The sequence below is a fragment of the Photinus pyralis genome, unplaced genomic scaffold, assembly GCF_008802855.1.
Source record: "Photinus pyralis isolate 1611_PpyrPB1 unplaced genomic scaffold, Ppyr1.3 Ppyr1.4_LG1, whole genome shotgun sequence".
NCBI lineage: Eukaryota > Metazoa > Arthropoda > Insecta > Coleoptera > Lampyridae > Photinus > Photinus pyralis.
This window is the reverse complement of record NW_022170249.1, coordinates 62,846,538-62,865,325: the sequence shown is the minus strand read 5'-3', so window position 1 is coordinate 62,865,325 and position 18,788 is coordinate 62,846,538. Positions and strand designations below refer to the sequence as shown.

The following is an 18,788-nucleotide window of genomic DNA, read 5'->3' as shown; positions in this document are numbered from 1 at the left end:
TTTCATCTGTTGGACATCTGCATCGTGAACGCTTTATCGGCATCATTGTAACATAAAGAAATTAAAAATTTTAAGAAATTAATTGTGTTTAGGAGTGAAATTGGTCATGCATTTTTACAGTTTTGTATAGTTGAAAGAAAACGAGGAAGGCCCTCTTCAAGAGAAGGGACACTGCCCCAAAATTAGCAACCACAGTTTAAAAAACGAGCTACAGTTGCCAGAACTATAGATGATGTCAGATATGATCAAAAACACCAATGGCCGGCAGGGCCGTACCCAGATTATTTTTTCGAGGGGGGTTGTTATTAGAAAAATAAAGTACAGAAATAGAAAATGATGCACGCTCCGATTTTCGCTATCATTTCCGAAGTCAAACCACGAATTTTCTGTAGTCGGCTGCTGGCTGCGACTAATAATTTTCTTTTCCTTTATTATTTCGGAGGGGGTTTCAACCCCTCTAACCCCCCCCCCCTTGGGTACGGCCCTGATGGCCGGTACACATAGAACCGAAGGTAATGTGCGCCAGTGCACAATGTACATACACCAGGGTTGCGTGTGATAAGTGTAAAATGTCATTATGAATTACCAAAGACACAAATTGTTTTGTAAAATTTCATAAATCTGTTTGACGTAAGTTTGTAAGGTATAAAAAAATGTATACCTCTGTTCACAACGACGCCATATGGCATCATTTTCAAGGTATAAATAACTTCTTAGGTTTTTTATTTTTGCCTCGGTAAGGAGTCCATTTCATTTACAATTTCATTTCATAAAAAAATTGAACGATACTGCATCGGTAGAAAATAAAGAGAAAATAGTTGAAAGGGACGAAGGGAGACACAACATCGTTTATTAGTTATCGTTTATTATTCAAGTTGTTATTTCGTTGGAGATAAAACACAAAGTAGTCGCCGGAGATTTAAAAAGAAGTGTCGTTTAACCCTCCATTGTTACTATTCAAAACTTAGGGGTTGTTTTGACAATCTCTAGAGGCTGGAATCTATGGGGAAGGAAAAAGGAACAAAATTCTTTCCGGTCAATTTAAAAATTGAAATTTTTTTAGGGTTTGTTGTAAAACCGAAATTAATATTTTCGTTGACCAACCCTGTAGTTGTAAACGTTCTAATGCATACAAATAAAAATATTAAAGTATATCACCTTTTACTGTATGGAGTAGTTATCATAAATTATTAGCACTGTTGATAATCACGATCAGTAGATGTACGGCAACTGCAGCGTAATGAAGGGTGTGGGTAAATCCCAGACCCGGACCCGGACTTGATGGGTAATGACCGAACCCGCACCCGCAGAAAATTAATTGGTATACGTTTTTCAAAATTATTACTTGGGTATCGCTTAGTGAAGTTGGCCGTACCCATCTATTTTTTCGAATAACCCTGCAAATTCAAAAGCACAAAATTTGTATTTATCACCAATAAATTGCACAAAATTAATTAGTATTGGTTTTTCAAAATCATTACTTGGGTAAAGCTAAGTAAAGTTGGCCGTACCCATCTGTTTTTTCGAATAACTCGGTAAATTGAAAAGCACAAAATTTTTGTTTATCGACAATAAATAGCACAAAATTAATTGGTATAAGTTTTTCGAAATTACTACATGGGTATCGCTTAGTGAAGTTGGCCGTACCCATCTCTTTTTTCGAATAACTCGGTAAATTCCAAAGCACAAAATTTTTGTTTATCGGTAATAAATAGCACAAAATTAGCACAAAAATATGGTTACTACAATTTTAAGTTTGGTGAAATGGGCATTGCCAACTTCACGGACCTCTCGTTAGATACATTTTCCACAAACCATGATGGAATTACAACAGTTAAGAACCAGGTAAAAAATAGTAATTGATCAAAACAAATGAATCATTTCCATGTAATAAACTAATGCTTTTGAAGGTTTTTCCGGAAATTCCACTTACCAGGTGTTGTGGGTTGTATCGATTGCACCCATGTTGCCATTGTTCGTCCTAATGATAATGAACATGTGTTTGTAAATAGAAAACATTACCATTCATTAAATATTCAGTTGGTAAGAGTATAATTTAAAAAATGTCCTATTTCATTTCTTTATGTGTTATAAAGGTATGTGATGAAAATTTAAAAATACTCAACGTGGTTAACCGATATCCAGGTAGCACTCATGATGCCCATATATGGAGAGAGAGCAATTTATCAAGAATCATGGAACAAATATATAGGCAAAGATTGGAAACCATTTCTATCAGTAGTGTTATAAGGCCGATTCTAACTCAAAAAGTCACTAGAAAAGTCACTAGATGTGAAAAAAGTCACTAGAAAAGTAACTAGGTTTGAAACTCTGCTCAAAGTCACTAGAAGGTCACGAGAGGTTTGAAACTCTGCTAACAGTCACTAGAAAAGTAACAAGGTTTGAAACTCTGCGTCACTAGAGAGGTTTGAAACTCTGCTAGTGATATAGGGGCCGATTCTAAATCAAAAAGTCATTAGACGTGAGAAAGTCACTAGAAAAGTAACTAGGTTTGTAACTCTGCTGGCGAGGTTTGCGCCAGTGCTAACGTCAAGGGGTCGAGGTTTGCGTTCGAGATAAAGTATCGGAGGTTTGCCCCTGTGCTAAGGTCAAGGGGGTCGAGGTTTGCGCCTGTGCTAACGTCAAGGGGGTCGAGGTTTGCGCTCGAGATAAAGTATCGGAGGTTTGCGTCCGAGCTAAAGTAATTTGGTTTGCGCCTGAGTCGAGGGCCTTGTCGATGGTAGTGTACGGCCGATTCTAAATCACACTATATTCTAAATATGACTGGTGGTGGGGATTGACGCTTATATAAGCATCTATATGTTCGTTACAAGGTGTACATGTATTAAAGATGTCGTGGATGGCATATGCTGAGGAATCATGGGCCAAAGCTACCGATTTCGTGACGGCCGTGAGACGTCTTAAGCAGCATTTTTCTGCATTAGCATTTGATGCAGAGCACGAGGCGATATATGGACGCGGTGAATACAGCCCAGAGGAGTGCCAAGCTATTGCAGCCAAGTATGAGCTAGGAGAGGCAATATGTGACAGTTACTTAAGTTATAAAATATGTGACGAGTGCATTATCCGGAAACTAAGGGATGCAAAGTTGGAGCAGTTTAGTGAACAGTTGCAAGCGTGGAAGGATGAATCTTCAGAATCCGGTGAAGAGTGTTAAATTCAATGAATTCAATAATAGAGCATATGTAATGGTGACGTGGCATTTTGCTTATTGGGCAGCAAGGAAAGGTCCATGGGAAACTGTAGCAGTCGATAGAGTTCGATTCCGACGTAGAATCGAGCAATATCATGCAATAATTTCTCCAGTATTACAAGCGGATCATCGTTCGGCAGTGTATCGCGGTAGATTTCAAGGTCACGAGTTGGAAATATAAGGGTGAGCGGTAGCGATGGTTTCAATCAGTCCAGTGGTGTTATTGAAACAGTGAAAATGGATCTTAACGCACTAAACAACAGTACATTCTGTAAAGTATTCAAAAATGCCAAGGACTTGGAAGTGGGGGAGAAGTTTAGAATTGTGAATGCCGACACCATAAATACAAAATATGGTGATCGAATAGTATTGGAAACTGAAAATTTTAAATGTGTGCTGCCGTTACGATTCTATGAATACTTCAAGGAAGGCGATCGCCTGAACGTCCTCAAAGAGTCCTTGAAGACTAGGGATGTATTCATCGAAAGCGTCGGATCAGCGGGAAAAACTACCAATTTAAAATTTATGTAAACAATAGATTAGTGTTGTTGTTGTTGTTGTGTAAATAAAACATAATATTATAGATAATTGTCTTTTCATTTCGAAATAAAATGAATGTCCCATGAAAAAAATACTTCAGTTGTGGGGTGATCGTCGTTGTGTACTTCGCTCTCTCATGAATACACTAAAGAAACTATCATCCATGGCGACGAAAAATAGCTGTAATAGTAACTATTTCACGTGCTCGTGTTGGTGTTGTAGTGATAATGGATATGGATCAACGCCACCATCACCTTCTCAAGTTGAAAATATGCATAGCAAAGCGATTGAGGAACACTTAATCGATTGTACCTCTTACACCCTCTTCGACAGCTTAGATAATTCAAAATACATTGAAATCGGCTACAGTACACACCTTAACCTTGAACCAATCCTTCGCATCGCATGCGGCAGTGTTATGCTCATGAAAAGGGAAGATTGGGTGACACTTTTAAAATGGCAAACATATCTCGAAATGAAATTTTTCCGATCACAAGAGATCGAAAGATGGATAGATTGGTCGAATGTGAACGAAGAGAAAGATGTCGAACGAGATCAAAGTTCGGATACACTTAATAGTAATATCACCATCTACTATACCTGTCAGTGAAAGGGACTACTGAAAAAATGTTGAAGAGTGTAAGAATACAATGTGGCAACAGCAGCTCTCAATATTGCACGATGGGAAAGAACGATATTGAAGAACTGTTTAATTTGAAAAATATAATCAACTATCGATTTGATTTACTGGAATCATACGCTCTGTCCTGTTTCTATCAAGATTTTATCGAACAGGTGATTAACTACCGTCACTTTCGTAAAATGGAGTTTGGTGACGACGATGAGGAGGACGATGACGACTTCATCTATCGCGATATTGAAGATGTGCTAAACTATAAGAATAATGTAAATTCTCACAATACAGTGTGCATGATGGAAATATTACACTATAGACCTACTTATTTAATGTATCACATATATCAACCTCCTCAATAAACGGTTACTGCAGTTTAGTATTTTCATTGTGCCTAGATTTCCCTATAAATATGCCACCGCATTGTATCATGCCAATAATGTTGAATCGGAAGCGGAAGTGTACGGATGGGAGGGGCTTGGTTAATACTCTCATAAACAAACTTCCAGTTGAACTACATCTTCCCGGATATCAATACTGCGGTCCTGGTACTAAACTAGACAAAAGACTAAAGCGAGGTGATCCCGGCATAAACCCACTAGACGCCCAGTGTAAAGAGCACGACATTAGCTATAGGGATAACCAAGACTTGGAAGGTCGACATCGAGCAGATCGGGTTCTAGAGCGGAAAGCTTGGGAACGGTTAAAAGCTTCCGACACGAAGTTAGGGGAACGAGCAGCGGCTCTTACAGTGGGCACCATCATGAAGGTAAAACGAAAGTTGGGGATGGGAGTGAAGAAGAATAAGAAGAAGAGTAGTTTATTGAACTTGCGCAGGACGATTGCTAAGAAAATGAGGAAAAGCGGCAATACCGCGGATGTGATAAAGTCAGCTGTTACTGCAGCAAATATGGCCATAAAAAATTTAGGTGGTAGGAAAAATGTAAGCGTACCTAGAGTTATTCCCATACCAAAACAGGGTGGGTTTTTACCATTTTTGATACCCCTATTCTCCGGTTTATCGGCAGTGGGAGCTTTAGCCGGCGGCGCGGCAGGCATTGCTAAAGCAGTTAATGCATCTCGTGACGCACGTAAAATTCAAGATGAAACTTCACGCCATAATCGCACGATGGAATCGATCGCTATAGGAAATAAAAGTGGCAATGCGCTGTACTTGAAACCTTACAAATCGGGAGGCAGTTTGGCGTTGCATTTAAAAAAAAAAAACTTCAAAAAATTGCCTAAGCGGCCGTTAACAGATTTAGATCTACGTAAGCACGCAAAAGGGTGTGTACCATACTTTAGGGATGTGTTTATGCGAGATAATATGCCTATATCGCCATGGAAAAATGAATCCGGGGTTATTAATTTAGACAGTCAAAGGGGGCGTGGTACTCATTGGGTCTCGTACAAAAAACGTGGTAGACGAGTTTGGTACTATGATAGTTTCGGTAATATTCCACCACCACGAGAAGTGATCGAGTATTTCCGCGACTGTAAAATCTATTATAATTACGGGCAAGAGCAACAATTTGGTACAACGAATTGCGGCCATCTGTGCTTAAAATTTCTGTATAAATAACAGCAACACTGACTAAGCGAGCAGTAGCGGTAATCATGTCGACGACGTTCAGCATAGAGGGTGTTGGAAATACGGCGAGTCACGATTTCTATCCACCTATTGAACTTCCTTCGGGGAAAATGTACGTTATCGGGATGGTGGGGTTTTATGGCTGTAACAGCATAAGAAACATTCACGCGGGAAACGATAAGTTTTACTATAAAACTGATTCAAATAGCTCAATATACTCCAAGGCAATAACAATTCCGCATGGTGCTTACGAATTGGAAGAGATAAGCGAGTATATAAAAGCTCACATTCCTACAAGTCGCTTTAGTCTACGTGCAAATAACAATACGCTCAAGTGCGAACTTAATTGCGAATTTCATATAGATTTCACTCCAAGAGACTGCATAGGGCGCATGCTCGGTTTCGAATCGAGGATATTGGAAGCGAACGTTCTACATACATCTGCTTTAGATATTCAAATCATTAAGCACACTAACATTCACATAGAGTGCAATCTCATTACGGGATCCTATCGAAACGGAAATCGTGCTAAGGTCCTTTACGAAATAGACGTTTCCGTTCCACCAGGTTACCGCTTAGATAAAATTCCTAGTAATACTCAATATCTGGAAGTAAATACCAGTAGAATTAGCAATATAACTATAAAGTTGACGAATCAAAAGGGTGAACCGATCGATTTCGGGGAAAGTGAACCGTTTACAGTACGATTAGAGTTAAAAGAATATGGGGTTACGTATTAATCAAGGTCCATTGCCATCCTTCCTCAACGCTATAAATAAACAAGGTGACCGGAAATCGAGTTATTCTCAATCGAGACAGAACCCGGGCACGTTAACGCCAGTAGAAAAAATCTTTCTTGGAATCCATTGGCCTGAAAGTGCAAAATGGCGGCGGCAGCAGACTCGTTAAACGTCTTTCAAAGCGTACACTTTGACGAAACGATTGTTAAATCCGATATTCACACCTATCTTCCATACGGAGGATCTTCGGATTACGGACTTTCCAGTGAAATACGAATATTAATTCAAAATCAAGAGCTGATAAGCGCCACCTACGACAGTTTTTTGTACTTGGAAGGAAAAATTGAATGGAGTCAACCGGAAGGAGAGGGCGCCATCGTAAAGACATGCAACCTAACAAACAATTTCGCGCCATTCCTTTTCGAAGAAATCCGCTATGAGTTGGGTGGTCAGAAAGTGGATGTATGCAGGAATCCTGGTATTACATCCTCACTGAAGGGATACGTATCGTATACGTCTACTGAAAGCAAAGGTCTCAAACACTTGGGGTGGTCACCCACCGATGAATCCCTTCAAGTAGATTTCAATAAGAGCAACAAGGAGAAGCATTTCGCTGTTTGCATTCCGCTGAAACACATATTCGGATGCATGGAGGACTATCGACAGGTTATCGTAAACATGCGACAAGAATTGGTATTAATTCGTGCTAGAAGCGATGCCAATTGCTACATCGGTACCGCCGACGATGCATCAATAACATTAACAAAAATTCAATGGAAAGTCCCTCACGTGACCGTTAGTGATAGCGCCAAAATTAGCCTATACGAACGCATCAATAAGGATGCTATAATCACAATGCCATTTCGTCAATGGGAACTGTACGAATTGCCCGCTTTAAAACAGGCACAGTTGGATATATGGCCAATCAAAACTTCAACTCAACTAGAGAAACCACGATGGATAATTGTGGCATTTCAACGAAGCGGTAAAAAGTTTTCACACGAAGCAAGAGCCGCCAATTTCGATAACATCAATATTCGAAATTTAAAACTGCATCTCAACTCGAAAAGTTATCCGTACGAAGCGATGCATTTAGATTTTAATGCCAACAAATACATCATTGCATATCAAAACTATTTAAACTTTCGGCGCGATTATTACTCGAAAGATGAGCATCAAGACGCCCTCTTTGACTATTTGTATTTTAAAAGTTGCCCCATCTTTGTGCTGGACTGTTCAAAGCAAAACGAATCTCTGAAGCATTCGACGGTAGATGTTAAGTTGGAAATGGAGTCGATGGAGGCCTTCGAGGCGGGAACGGTTGCCTATTGTCTGATCCTGCACGACGCACTAATTCAATACAATCCTCTGACCGGGGAAGTGAAGAAACTATGATTTGTATTTATTTATTAAATGTATAAATAAAATGTAATGATAAAAAATGTTCGTAGTCTTATTTCAACCGCGACCCCAAAATGAAGGTAGTGATGCAGAAGCAAAAGCTGCTCGTTCAAAATCTCGACACGACGCCAAATGTGGACCACAAAAAAACCCATGGCGTATTACTTCCAAACAGCGTAAGATGTCTCATTTGTGGACCGTCCAATTGTGGTAAAACGAATACGATGCTCAGTCTGCTAACTGAACCTAATGGTCTTCGCTTCAAACACGTGTACGTCTATTCCAAATCGCTGAATCAAGACAAATATAGGGTTTTGGGGGAAATTTTGCAACCAATGAAGGATATTGGCTTCTTCACATTCAACAAGAACGCGGACATTATGGAGCCCAGTGCTGCTAAACCTAATTCGGTTTTTATCTTTGACGATATCGCTTGTGAAAAACAGGATAACATTAGAGCATACTTTTCAATGGGCAGGCATAACGCCATCGATTGTTTCTACTTGGGTCAGACGTATTCTAAAATTCCTAAACAATTGATTAGAGATAATGCCAACTTAATTGTCCTATTCGAACAGGACGACTTGAATTTGCGACATATTTATGAAGATCACGTCGCACCCATAATAACCATGCAGCTGTTTCGAGAAATGTGTTCGGAAAGCTGGCGAACCCCGTATGGGTTTATGGTGATAAATAAGGATGCGGATGTGCAAAACGGTCGTTTCAGGAAAGGCTTCGATCACTATATAATACCATGAAAACATGTTTATTGTTCAGTTCAACTGTAACGGCTTTAACAGCTTTACCAGCTTTTAACAGCTTTAATACCTCTAACAGTTTAACAGCTGAACGGCTTTAACTAACAGCTGAACAGCTTTAACTAACAACTGAACAGCTTTAACCGCTGAACAGCTTAACAGCTTTATTGGGGAACAGACCCTGTTCCAGTTGATCTGTTCATTTGATATCGGTTTACCTGTTCCGTTGATCATGGATAATAAGGAGATGGCCTTGAAACGACGAATAGTTCAGGCGCGTAAAGCGATACAGCAAAAGTACGATCGTCTCAAAGCGGATCGTTTTATTAAAGAAGTGGAATTTGTACGAACGTATAAACCGCTAATTCAACCACTAGCTCAGATCGTAAAGAAAATCGAACCGCCGTCATCATCGGTTATAGAAACGAAAAAGGAGGAGCCATCAGAGGATGAAGTATTTACATCACCCCCTAAAAAACGTCAATCTCCTGTAAAAAGAAAGTCACCACAACAACGTACGACTCCTGCGATACCTTATTACTCGCGAGTGAGACGAAGGCCCTCTTCCCTTACCGAGATCAGTCCGCTGGCTAGACTTCCCTACTTTCAAAAATATCCGCCAACTGATATTAGTCCTATGGTTAGACCTTTTCACCCCACGGCTACTCCATCATTGAGACAGCCGCCATCATTTCTACAGAGTACAGTGATAGGAGAGAATCAACCGGAGGAAGAAGAAGACGAGTCCTCTATTGCATCAGAATCATCTGCTTCATTACTTGATATGCAAGGTTCGCAAGCCTTTTTGGAACAATACAAACACCTACCACGTATATACGTCGAGCGCATGATAAGAGATACGAGTAATGCAATTGACACCACCTTTGGAATTCATTATAATGTCGAAACGGATAAGTGGAGAATGGGGAAGACGGAGGTGACGATAGATGACGAAGATTTGGTCATTAACGGGAACCGGTACAAAAGTACTGCAGGGTTATACGAACTTATCATCATGAATGAACCGGATGAATCGCTAGTATCCAAGCAGGATAGAAGTAACTATAAGCAGATAATAATAGCAACTCATGTCGCACGGCGCAATTACGACCCCACCGAACAGATTCGTGGTAATAAGAGCAAATTATACCTTACGCTAAACAGAATAAAGGCTACAAACACATACTGGTAGTTATCGATTGTTTCTCAAAATATCTGTGGACGAGAGGACTGAAGACTAAAACGGGTGAGGAGGTGACAAAAGCCATACAGGATATTTTCAAAACTACAAGACGTAGACCGAAAAATCTACAGTCCGATGCGGGGAAGGAATTCTATAACAAATCATTTGACAAATTGATGGCGCGAGAACATATTAATCACTATTCCACGTACAGTACAAAAAAGGCTGCCATAGCCGAAAGAACAATTAGGACAATCAAAAATTATTTATACCGTCAGTTTAGTCTACGTGGAAAATATGTATGGATTGATGCAATTGAATCAATCACGAGCGAGTATAATAATCGTAAACATCGAACAACGGGGATGAAGCCGATCGAAGTAAAGGCCGATACACAGCTGAAGGCCTACAGACACATCAAGCTCTTTAACAAGAAACATCGTTTTAATGTTGGCGATGTAGTTCGAATTAGTAAGCACAAGAGTGTGTTCGCCAAGGGATATACTCCGAACTGGTCCAGTGAACTGTTTAAAATTGCAAAAGTCCAAATAACCAATCCCGTGACGTACTTGTTGGAAGACATGAAAGGAAAACCGATACTGGGAGGATTTTATGAGCAGGAACTGCAAAAAGCTAAGTATTCCGATATCTATTTGGTGGAGAAGGTGCTGCGACGTAAGAAAGATAAAGTGTACGTCAAGTGGTGGGGACTGGACGAAAAATCTTGGATAGAAAATGATAATATCGTATTGTAATTTTCGCTGTAAATTAATAAATAAAGAAAACAAAAGCTTTTTTGATCTTTTTTTATTTTTCCTTCCAATTACCATACAACATATTTTTCATTTTTTCTAGTAAAGCTATCGTTATTGACAATTTTTTTAAGAATATCGTACGTTTTCTGGTAATCGTTCAGCAGCGTCGAGGGCCATACGCTGCTATCTGGCCCACACCTCCAACCCAGTAGAGCGTTAGGATCTTGTGTACCGGTTCTTATATTTTTCAATAGCCACTCGTAGATTTTCCGATGGCGAGCATCTTGCCGTGGACTAAAATTATACCTAACATTCGACTCTTGGCAAACATCAATAAATATTTGCAGCGCATTAAAGTTTGCGTATTCTGCCGCTGTGCATATAGCATCGTTAATGACATACGAACTATCTTTATACATACTACTATTAAATACATTATTTACACTATTTGCTCTTAAATCTGCTATAAAAGTTGTAAAATACAATGGTACACTAGGAGCATGAGCGTCAGCAAAACGATCACCGTTTACACGGGAATAATGGTTCATTAAATTATCCAATTCAATCTTTTTATGAAATAGTAATTTAACCATTTCCTTGCACACATTTTTTGATATTGCGCACCAGTTAAAACACTCATCCGGAATAACAATGCGCTGTAAAATGTTGTTAATGAAGAAGTAAGTCTCGATAGAGAACGAAGTGGTGTTTAATATAGCGCACTTTAAATGTCCGAAGTATATTGCGTGCGAAGCACGAAAAATGTCTTGTTCCAATTTTCGATCATTACTTTCCATGCTACTATTACTGCTACTACTGCTGTTGCTCGTCATCACACACACACGCACACACCTAAATTAACAGAAAAAGAAAATTATAACACAAGGTGAAAGAGGGTTGTGGAATATTGATACAATTAAGTGAGAGAGTTATATCCCCAAGGACGAGTGTTAATACAATCGGGATCAATTTGTCGTTTATCGTCATGTGGGCTTAAAACAATCTTGTTCTGTTCAATGGTGAATACTGCATGTTTTTGCGATTTTATTAGATGCTGAGACCGTTTCAAGATTGCATCGTTAAACAAACAGTTTTTGTAGTCCTCTAAAGTCAGTTCACGGATACTGGCGAAAGTTGCACCTTTTGATTTTTTCAATACTTTACCGTCTACATAATAAGCATACATTTTTGCCCTTAGCCCTACGAACTCTAACATTATTTTACCATTGTTCTCGTCTTTCATCAGACCGGGAACTTTTTTGTTAACCAGGGGTATGCCAAAAGCGTTATTAGGACTATAAGCCGAAGTATCAAATCGAGCAATGTTTTCTCTTATCGACTGATAAATGTCGGAAACTGCGAATGAGTATATCAAGCTATCAGTGTCGGTGTATAAGAGTTTTGCGCGATTTTTGAATTCCCTTAAAACAAAATTGTAGTGAAAATCGTAAAGAAACGTTTTTGAAACGTCTAAAACTGCTAAACCGGCATAAATAGGTTTATTGAGCAGCACTTCTAAACGGTTCATTTCTATAATGGCTATGTCCTCATTATCGCCGAAAAGAGTGCAACTGTTAAAGTTCGGCTTCGATATATACGCCCCAGCGCCGTACCGTCCTTCCCATGTCGTTACCAAATGCACATCTTTATATTTCCTTACATTTTCCATTAGTTTTCCATATACACTGTTTACCATTAGCTTGTAAAAGTGTATCTCAAATTCATTACTAGATTCTTGCCGCTTTTGCGTATTTAAATCGATATACTTTTTTAACCAAGGCGATTGTCGAAATTTTAATACGCGATTAATTTTGACGAGTTCTAATCCCTGCTTTATGTACAGTTTCAAATTTCTATAGTGCAACACATAGTTCTGTTTCGAATACAATGTTAGCATTAATTTCTTAAAATTAGAACGAGGAGGGTTTCTGTGCTCTGGTGCCAGAGGAAGATCATTATGCAATTGATGGAGATTGGGCGGATAATTTAAGTCGCAATCCAAAATGTAACCGATTTCTGCATCATCAGGGTGGTTCAATATATCTAACGTTTCAAAAGCATCGTCATCTACAAAGGAAAACTCTCCGTAGGGCAAAAATTCACACATTGTGGCACCATACAGGGAATTGACATCAAAATACATCAAGTAGATCGATTCAAGATCTGGACGATAGTCATCTTTCATGTATTTATTGTTAGCCTTCGCGTATCTAGTGGAACATTGAGTGATACCACCTCGAATACCCTTCTCAATGAACATAACTTGATCAATATCTGTTAGAAGTTCTAATTTAATCTCGGTAATTTTGAGCATGGCATCGAATGCGAGACCAGGTGCCGTGTAATAATGCAAGGGATCCAGTTTATAAGTTTGTAGACAAGTTTCACGAAAATTTTCAAATATATCCGCTAAAAGTAGCACGTCTGTTTTCAAATACAAATCCGAAAATTGACCGAGGGTTTGAATCGAAAACAAGTTCCATACTTTTAAAGCATGATCATAATCTTCGTCGGTGATGCCTTCGTTACGCAATGTACTAAAAAAATTATCTTTTGGCGGTAACTGAGTTTCGTTTAATTTTTCCCAAGAGTCTACGTATTCGTAGGGAAAAACACCCTTTCGTATGACCAAATTAAACTCGGACTCGTTGCGACTTTGCGAACGCGTTATCGTTTTTTTATCATTTCCTAAATACGATGACAATTTTTCTATGCTACTGCTCATAAACCTAAAGGAGTCGATAAATCGAAAATTAACCTTTGTACCCTCTACGTATTTCGTAAAGGAGATATACTTCTCTTTGTTTAAAGGTAAAAGTTTTATTTGTCCAGGCATACCGGTTGCAAGTTCGCGGATGATGAAATGTGAATCGTATCCACTTAGATTATGAAATACCACCGGTATGGCATGATTATCTTGATAGTTTATATTGCATGCCTGATGTGATGCGCCCCTGTATTTGGACGTAAAATGGCAATGATCTCGGCACCGAATTTCGTTTTCGGAAAACACCTTCTCGCATATGTGGCAATGAGTGGCGCTCTCAAAATCTTGTTGCTGTTTCTCACTCAATCTTTCCATCGGTCGAGGGTTGTTAATAATTGTATTAGTCCACATCGCGATACTTCGTAGATGGTTAATAAACCAAGTTACGCAATCCTCACCTCTATAGGACCAAAACTTCGAGATCGATTCGTCATACGCACATTTCAAATAAAAAGCTATGCCGTAAGGTACATGCCTTTGAAATAGGTTAGTGTTTTTCCCTGTATAGTAAATTGTATCACATTTTTCCAAAATGCTTTCTATATCCGCGTAAATTGCAAACGGAACTTTTTCCTTATTAGAATAATGAGAAAACTGTACAATTTTTTCAGATTCTCTAGGCAATCTTACCGCACATTTATTTACTTGATGACAGCGAATTGTATGCTTTTCCAGTAACTGATTCGAAGAGAAGTGATTTAAGCAGATGTTACAGAAAAATTTTGCATGTTCCCTTCTCGACAATTGCGACGATAATAAACGTGATAGGTTTTTTATCCACGCAAAATGATAGTATTTAGAATTAGCGCCATTTGTATCAGATGATAAGACTAGTAAATTGATCGTATCTGCTCGAGGTTCGCGATTTCTACTTAACATAAAAGGAAGTACGTTTCTCTTTTCTAAGCAATACAAGTTAATGGCGAGATTATTCAATCGTTCGAACTTCTTTATATCGGGTACCTTAATAGGGAATTCAATATTTCCACGGTTCAAAACAGCATCGAAATGGGGGTAACTGAAAGGTCTATCGGGGTTAGATTTCGCGGGATAAAGGGCGGAGACGACCGACCACAAAAAACAATACTTGTCATTATTTCTAACATTGATAACCGCTCTCTTAAGTGCTATAAAACGAGGGATTTTAATATAGGTGGAAAAGCGTCCTACTCTAATGGGCATGTATTTATTTATGTTTATTTTTACATATAATACCTCCCTTAAACTCCAACCAGATTGACACTCTTCAAAGCCCTCAAGCTTCCCTCGCAATCTATCAATTACCTCCTTCCGATACCACTCTTTTAGATTACTACCGACATCAAGAACGCTATTTTTTGTGGCAAACGTCTTGAGATCTATATTAAGATTTTGAGGATGTATGAAATCGCATGCAAGAACCACGTTTACTTTTAGCATGGATTGTCTTAACATTTCCCTAACCTTTCGTGCAATGTTATTAAACGCCCTATCCAAAAATATTAAAGGATCCTTGTATATCGTATTTACAATAATACCGGTAAGTATTCGACTCTGAAAGCAGGAATTTAAAGTTTGCCAAATTAGGGCACGAGATTTGGGACCGTTGTTACTAGAAGGACTGTTAGTAGGGGTATCACTTATTCCACAACCCTCTTTTTTTCCCGAAACCTTTTTCAATTGTTGAAGTAACCTAACCAGATAAAATTTCAAAATTCCTAGATTACTTTCTAAAGTACTGGGGTTCTCTAGGCGATTGTCTAAATGAATTCTATTATTGATTGCATTTTGTATCAATGAAATATTTGTCCTTAATATCGAAATATGTCTCAAAATTTCCGGTTTATGTTTTAATAATGCAACAGCTTTTCGGGTCAGCTTAACTATTTCACTACTAAGAATTGCAACGGATGTAGACTCCATTATCACTACTTACAGGAATTGTCTATCTAAAGAACTATTGCTTTCTCGGAAAAAAGATATGTGAGTACTGATATCCTTGTCACAGACCCCTCGCGTACGTACAATCGACACTGTTGATGGTGTATTGCACTCGCACGACGTCCTATACTAGCCGCGGGGGGATTTGAAGATGCAAGTAATGTTAGTATCGTCACCTTATATATAGACCAGGTGTTCAGGGTCAAATATGCGCAAGAGTTCATGCCGCTGCACCTGGTTTATCCCAGAATCATACGATCTAACTTTCTCACTCATTAACGCAATCTCTCCTTAGTTTTCCGCAAACCATTACAACAATTTTACAATATATACTGAAAATTTTCCCCACTAATTACTAGTTAGCATCGAGCTATTATAATGGCATCACTAACTAAAAAACTAACGAAAAAGTTAAACCGCGCGCCCAAAGCCCCTAAAGTTCCAAAAGTGCAAATTCTACAGTCGATGCTAATAAAAGCACCGACTACGTCGTCGACGAAGACGTACACCACCACCGAAAAACCGCCGTCAAAGCCATCTGGGGTGTTAACCCAGATGGATCCGGTTCCGCCGCCCCAGGGATTACCACTCTTGGACGATAATCTGAGTGTAATAACAATACACTCAGATAATTCGACATTTGCGTAAGTATACAATATTTATTTATTTATATTTTTTTTTTTAAGTTATTTTTTCCTTCTTTCTCGTTATGTTAAAAATTTGATTGATTTTTTTTACAGAACCGGGAATATGGGCGAAAATTTCGAGCTGGATATGCTTCTGGCTCAGTTGGAAGGGGATCCGGCGGCAGATTTTCTTTTCGAGCCAGCTCGGTAAGTAAAAATGTATTTTTTATTTTCTAGGCGCTAACGATAAAATTCTCTAATTTCAGCATAGTACCGACGCCCACCTTGAGCGCCGAAGCCATGCGGTCGCCTACACCGCCACCACAGCTACCACCACTACAGCTACATCTTCCACCACCGCCACCACCACCCCTACCAGCAGCAACACCGGTTCCTGCTCCTCCTCCACCGGCAGAATCCGGCCGTGAAGCGGGAAAAAAACGATCGTAAGTTTATGTCATAAAATACTAATCGAACTCCATCGTAACAGATTATTTTTTATTGATTACAGTCACAGCCATGACCACGCCCCTTCGACGAGCGGAATCAAAAAAAGGGGGAAAAATTTGGGGGACATGATGCATATGGTCGACCTGGAGGAGGGGTACCGCCCCGAAAGACCATCACCGCCACAACCACCTCAGTCGTCACAACAAGAGGGGGGGTCGCTTCAACCAAAGACCCCCAGGGAGCTAGCCCTAACCACCTACAGCAGCTTAAAGCAAATGGAGCCGGTGTACCGGGCCAAGCTGCTGGAGGCGCGAGTGAAGACGGCTGAGTTGGAGCGGCAGCTAGAGGCGGCAAAGGCGGACGAAAAGCGTCTGGAAAAGGATGAGGTATACATAGGGGAGTTTTTGAAATTTCTTAAATGCAGAAAATAGGTGTTTTTGTTTTGTATATATATAGATTGAAGTAGGTAATAAATAGTAAATAGGTTTTTTTTTGTATATATCTAGATTTAAGTAATAAATAGCAAATACACATAAACTATTCTTTTTTTACTTGGTGGTGGTGGTGTAGTCATGAATCATGGGCAAGAAAAAAGATGTCTGTGTGAAAACATTTAGATAGAAAAAATACTTATAGCGTAATCTGTTACGCTATGCAGCCCAAAATGCAGGAGACCGCATGTATAATTGCATAAGCGCACTTGAAGCAAGACCGCGTATTACGTTCAAAAATTTCGCGGTCCACGGATTAAAAAAAAATTCGTAGGTTCTAATCAGTTTCAAATTCTAATCAGTTTCAAATGTGATCGCATATAAAGAAGCTCGCTACAAGTAGCGTACTTCCACGATCTCGCTTTTTACCAATTGTACGTAATGTACACAAAATTATGGCGATCGCATAAAGGAGCGCGCGAGGCGCGCTCCCACGATCAAGCTTAAGTACGGATGATAGACAGCCGCGGGGGACCGCGCGGCCGCGGCGGTGCAGCAGCCGCGCGGAGCGCGCGCGGGCAGCCTTCATCCTAATAAAGGTGATGGTGTTTCAGACGAACTCCGCGGATACATATGAGTTGTATTCATTCATTCTCCTACAAGGTGCCGATATCGCATTCGAACGCTGCTCGCTTCCGCTGTATCATAAACGCTTCGAGTAAATCCCGCTGGATTTACTGCAACATCGGAGCAGTTTTTTTTTTGGATTTCCATCCAAAATATTGGTCAAAATTTGTTCTCCCACCTTTTTTGAATAAATGTGCTGCTTTTTGCAAAATGTTCATTTACCTAAAATTACTTATATTCTGCAGCTATCAAAAATTAGTTCTATTAAGGTTTAAAAATGTGACCCATTAGTAATAAATAAGGTACCTATGCTTAATATTAACAACGTAAATTGAAATGAAGGTTTCCGAGATAAAATGTTTATTTTTACGTGCACAGGTCAATGTAATTCATTATGATTAAACCCATTTCTCCTTAGCACTTCAATTGCGTAGGTACTTAGGAAATTTCACTCGTGGTTAAATAATTATACAACAAATATTCATGCGTGTTTTATTTCTTTACTGCTGCTGAAGTACATATAATAATTATTGATACGAGCGCCAGCCCTTAAATATACATGTGTAGTACAAAAAATAGTAATTTTGATAGACGTTGGCTCTTTCAACTTCTTGTGTGCAAGCGCACTTTACTCAATTTTCGTTGCACCTCGAATACCTCCAGGTCCCATTTTAATATCTTTATTTTCGTAAGCAAATCCTCAATTCTCTTGCGGTTTCGGCTCACTTTTACAAATGTTGTTGTTGTGGTTGATGCTGTTTTTGTCATCGTAACGGATGCTCTTTCTATACCAAGATGAATATTACAGCACTCATTCCTATCCTTTATATACCACCTTCAGTTCATAAACAAACCACTTCATGCAAACCTCTGATACTTCCCTGAACATGATCAAATTACTTTAGCCCAGGCGCAAACCTCTTAACGCTAGTGTGGTTTAGAAACAGCCATATATTCGTTTTAGACAAGAACCTTGACGTTAGCTCAGTCGCAACCCTCGCAGTTCAGAACCATTCAATTCTAGTGACTTTTCTAGGGGATTTTTCATCTAGTGAGATTTAGAATCGGCCGTACACTACCATCGACAAGAACCCTCAGGCACAAACCGACTTACTTTAGCTCGGACGCAAACCTCCGATACTTTATCT

General features: G+C 39.3%; 3 protein-coding genes across 3 annotated transcripts; 2 read left to right on the top strand and 1 right to left on the bottom strand.

Moving 5' to 3' along the window:
• The first annotated feature begins 6,863 nt into the window (after positions 1 to 6,863).
• Positions 6,864 to 8,114, top strand: LOC116165548. Its single transcript, XM_031480092.1, has one exon. It carries the CDS (start codon positions 6,864 to 6,866, stop codon positions 8,112 to 8,114), a length of 1,251 nt encoding a protein of 416 aa, XP_031335952.1.
• A 3,621-nt stretch (positions 8,115 to 11,735) lies between these two features.
• On the bottom strand, positions 11,736 to 13,937 carry LOC116165539 (probable DNA polymerase). Its single transcript, XM_031480078.1, has one exon. The coding sequence runs from the start codon at positions 13,935 to 13,937 to the stop codon at positions 11,736 to 11,738; it is 2,202 nt and encodes a 733-aa protein (XP_031335938.1).
• A 1,927-nt stretch (positions 13,938 to 15,864) lies between these two features.
• LOC116165533 (formin-like protein 14) lies at positions 15,865 to 17,650 on the top strand. Its single transcript, XM_031480066.1, has 5 exons — positions 15,865 to 16,150; positions 16,247 to 16,339; positions 16,399 to 16,578; positions 16,644 to 16,968; positions 17,534 to 17,650. Exons 1-5 carry the CDS (start codon positions 15,885 to 15,887, stop codon positions 17,648 to 17,650), a joined length of 981 nt encoding a protein of 326 aa, XP_031335926.1. The 5' UTR covers positions 15,865 to 15,884.
• The last annotated feature ends 1,138 nt before the right edge of the window (positions 17,651 to 18,788 follow it).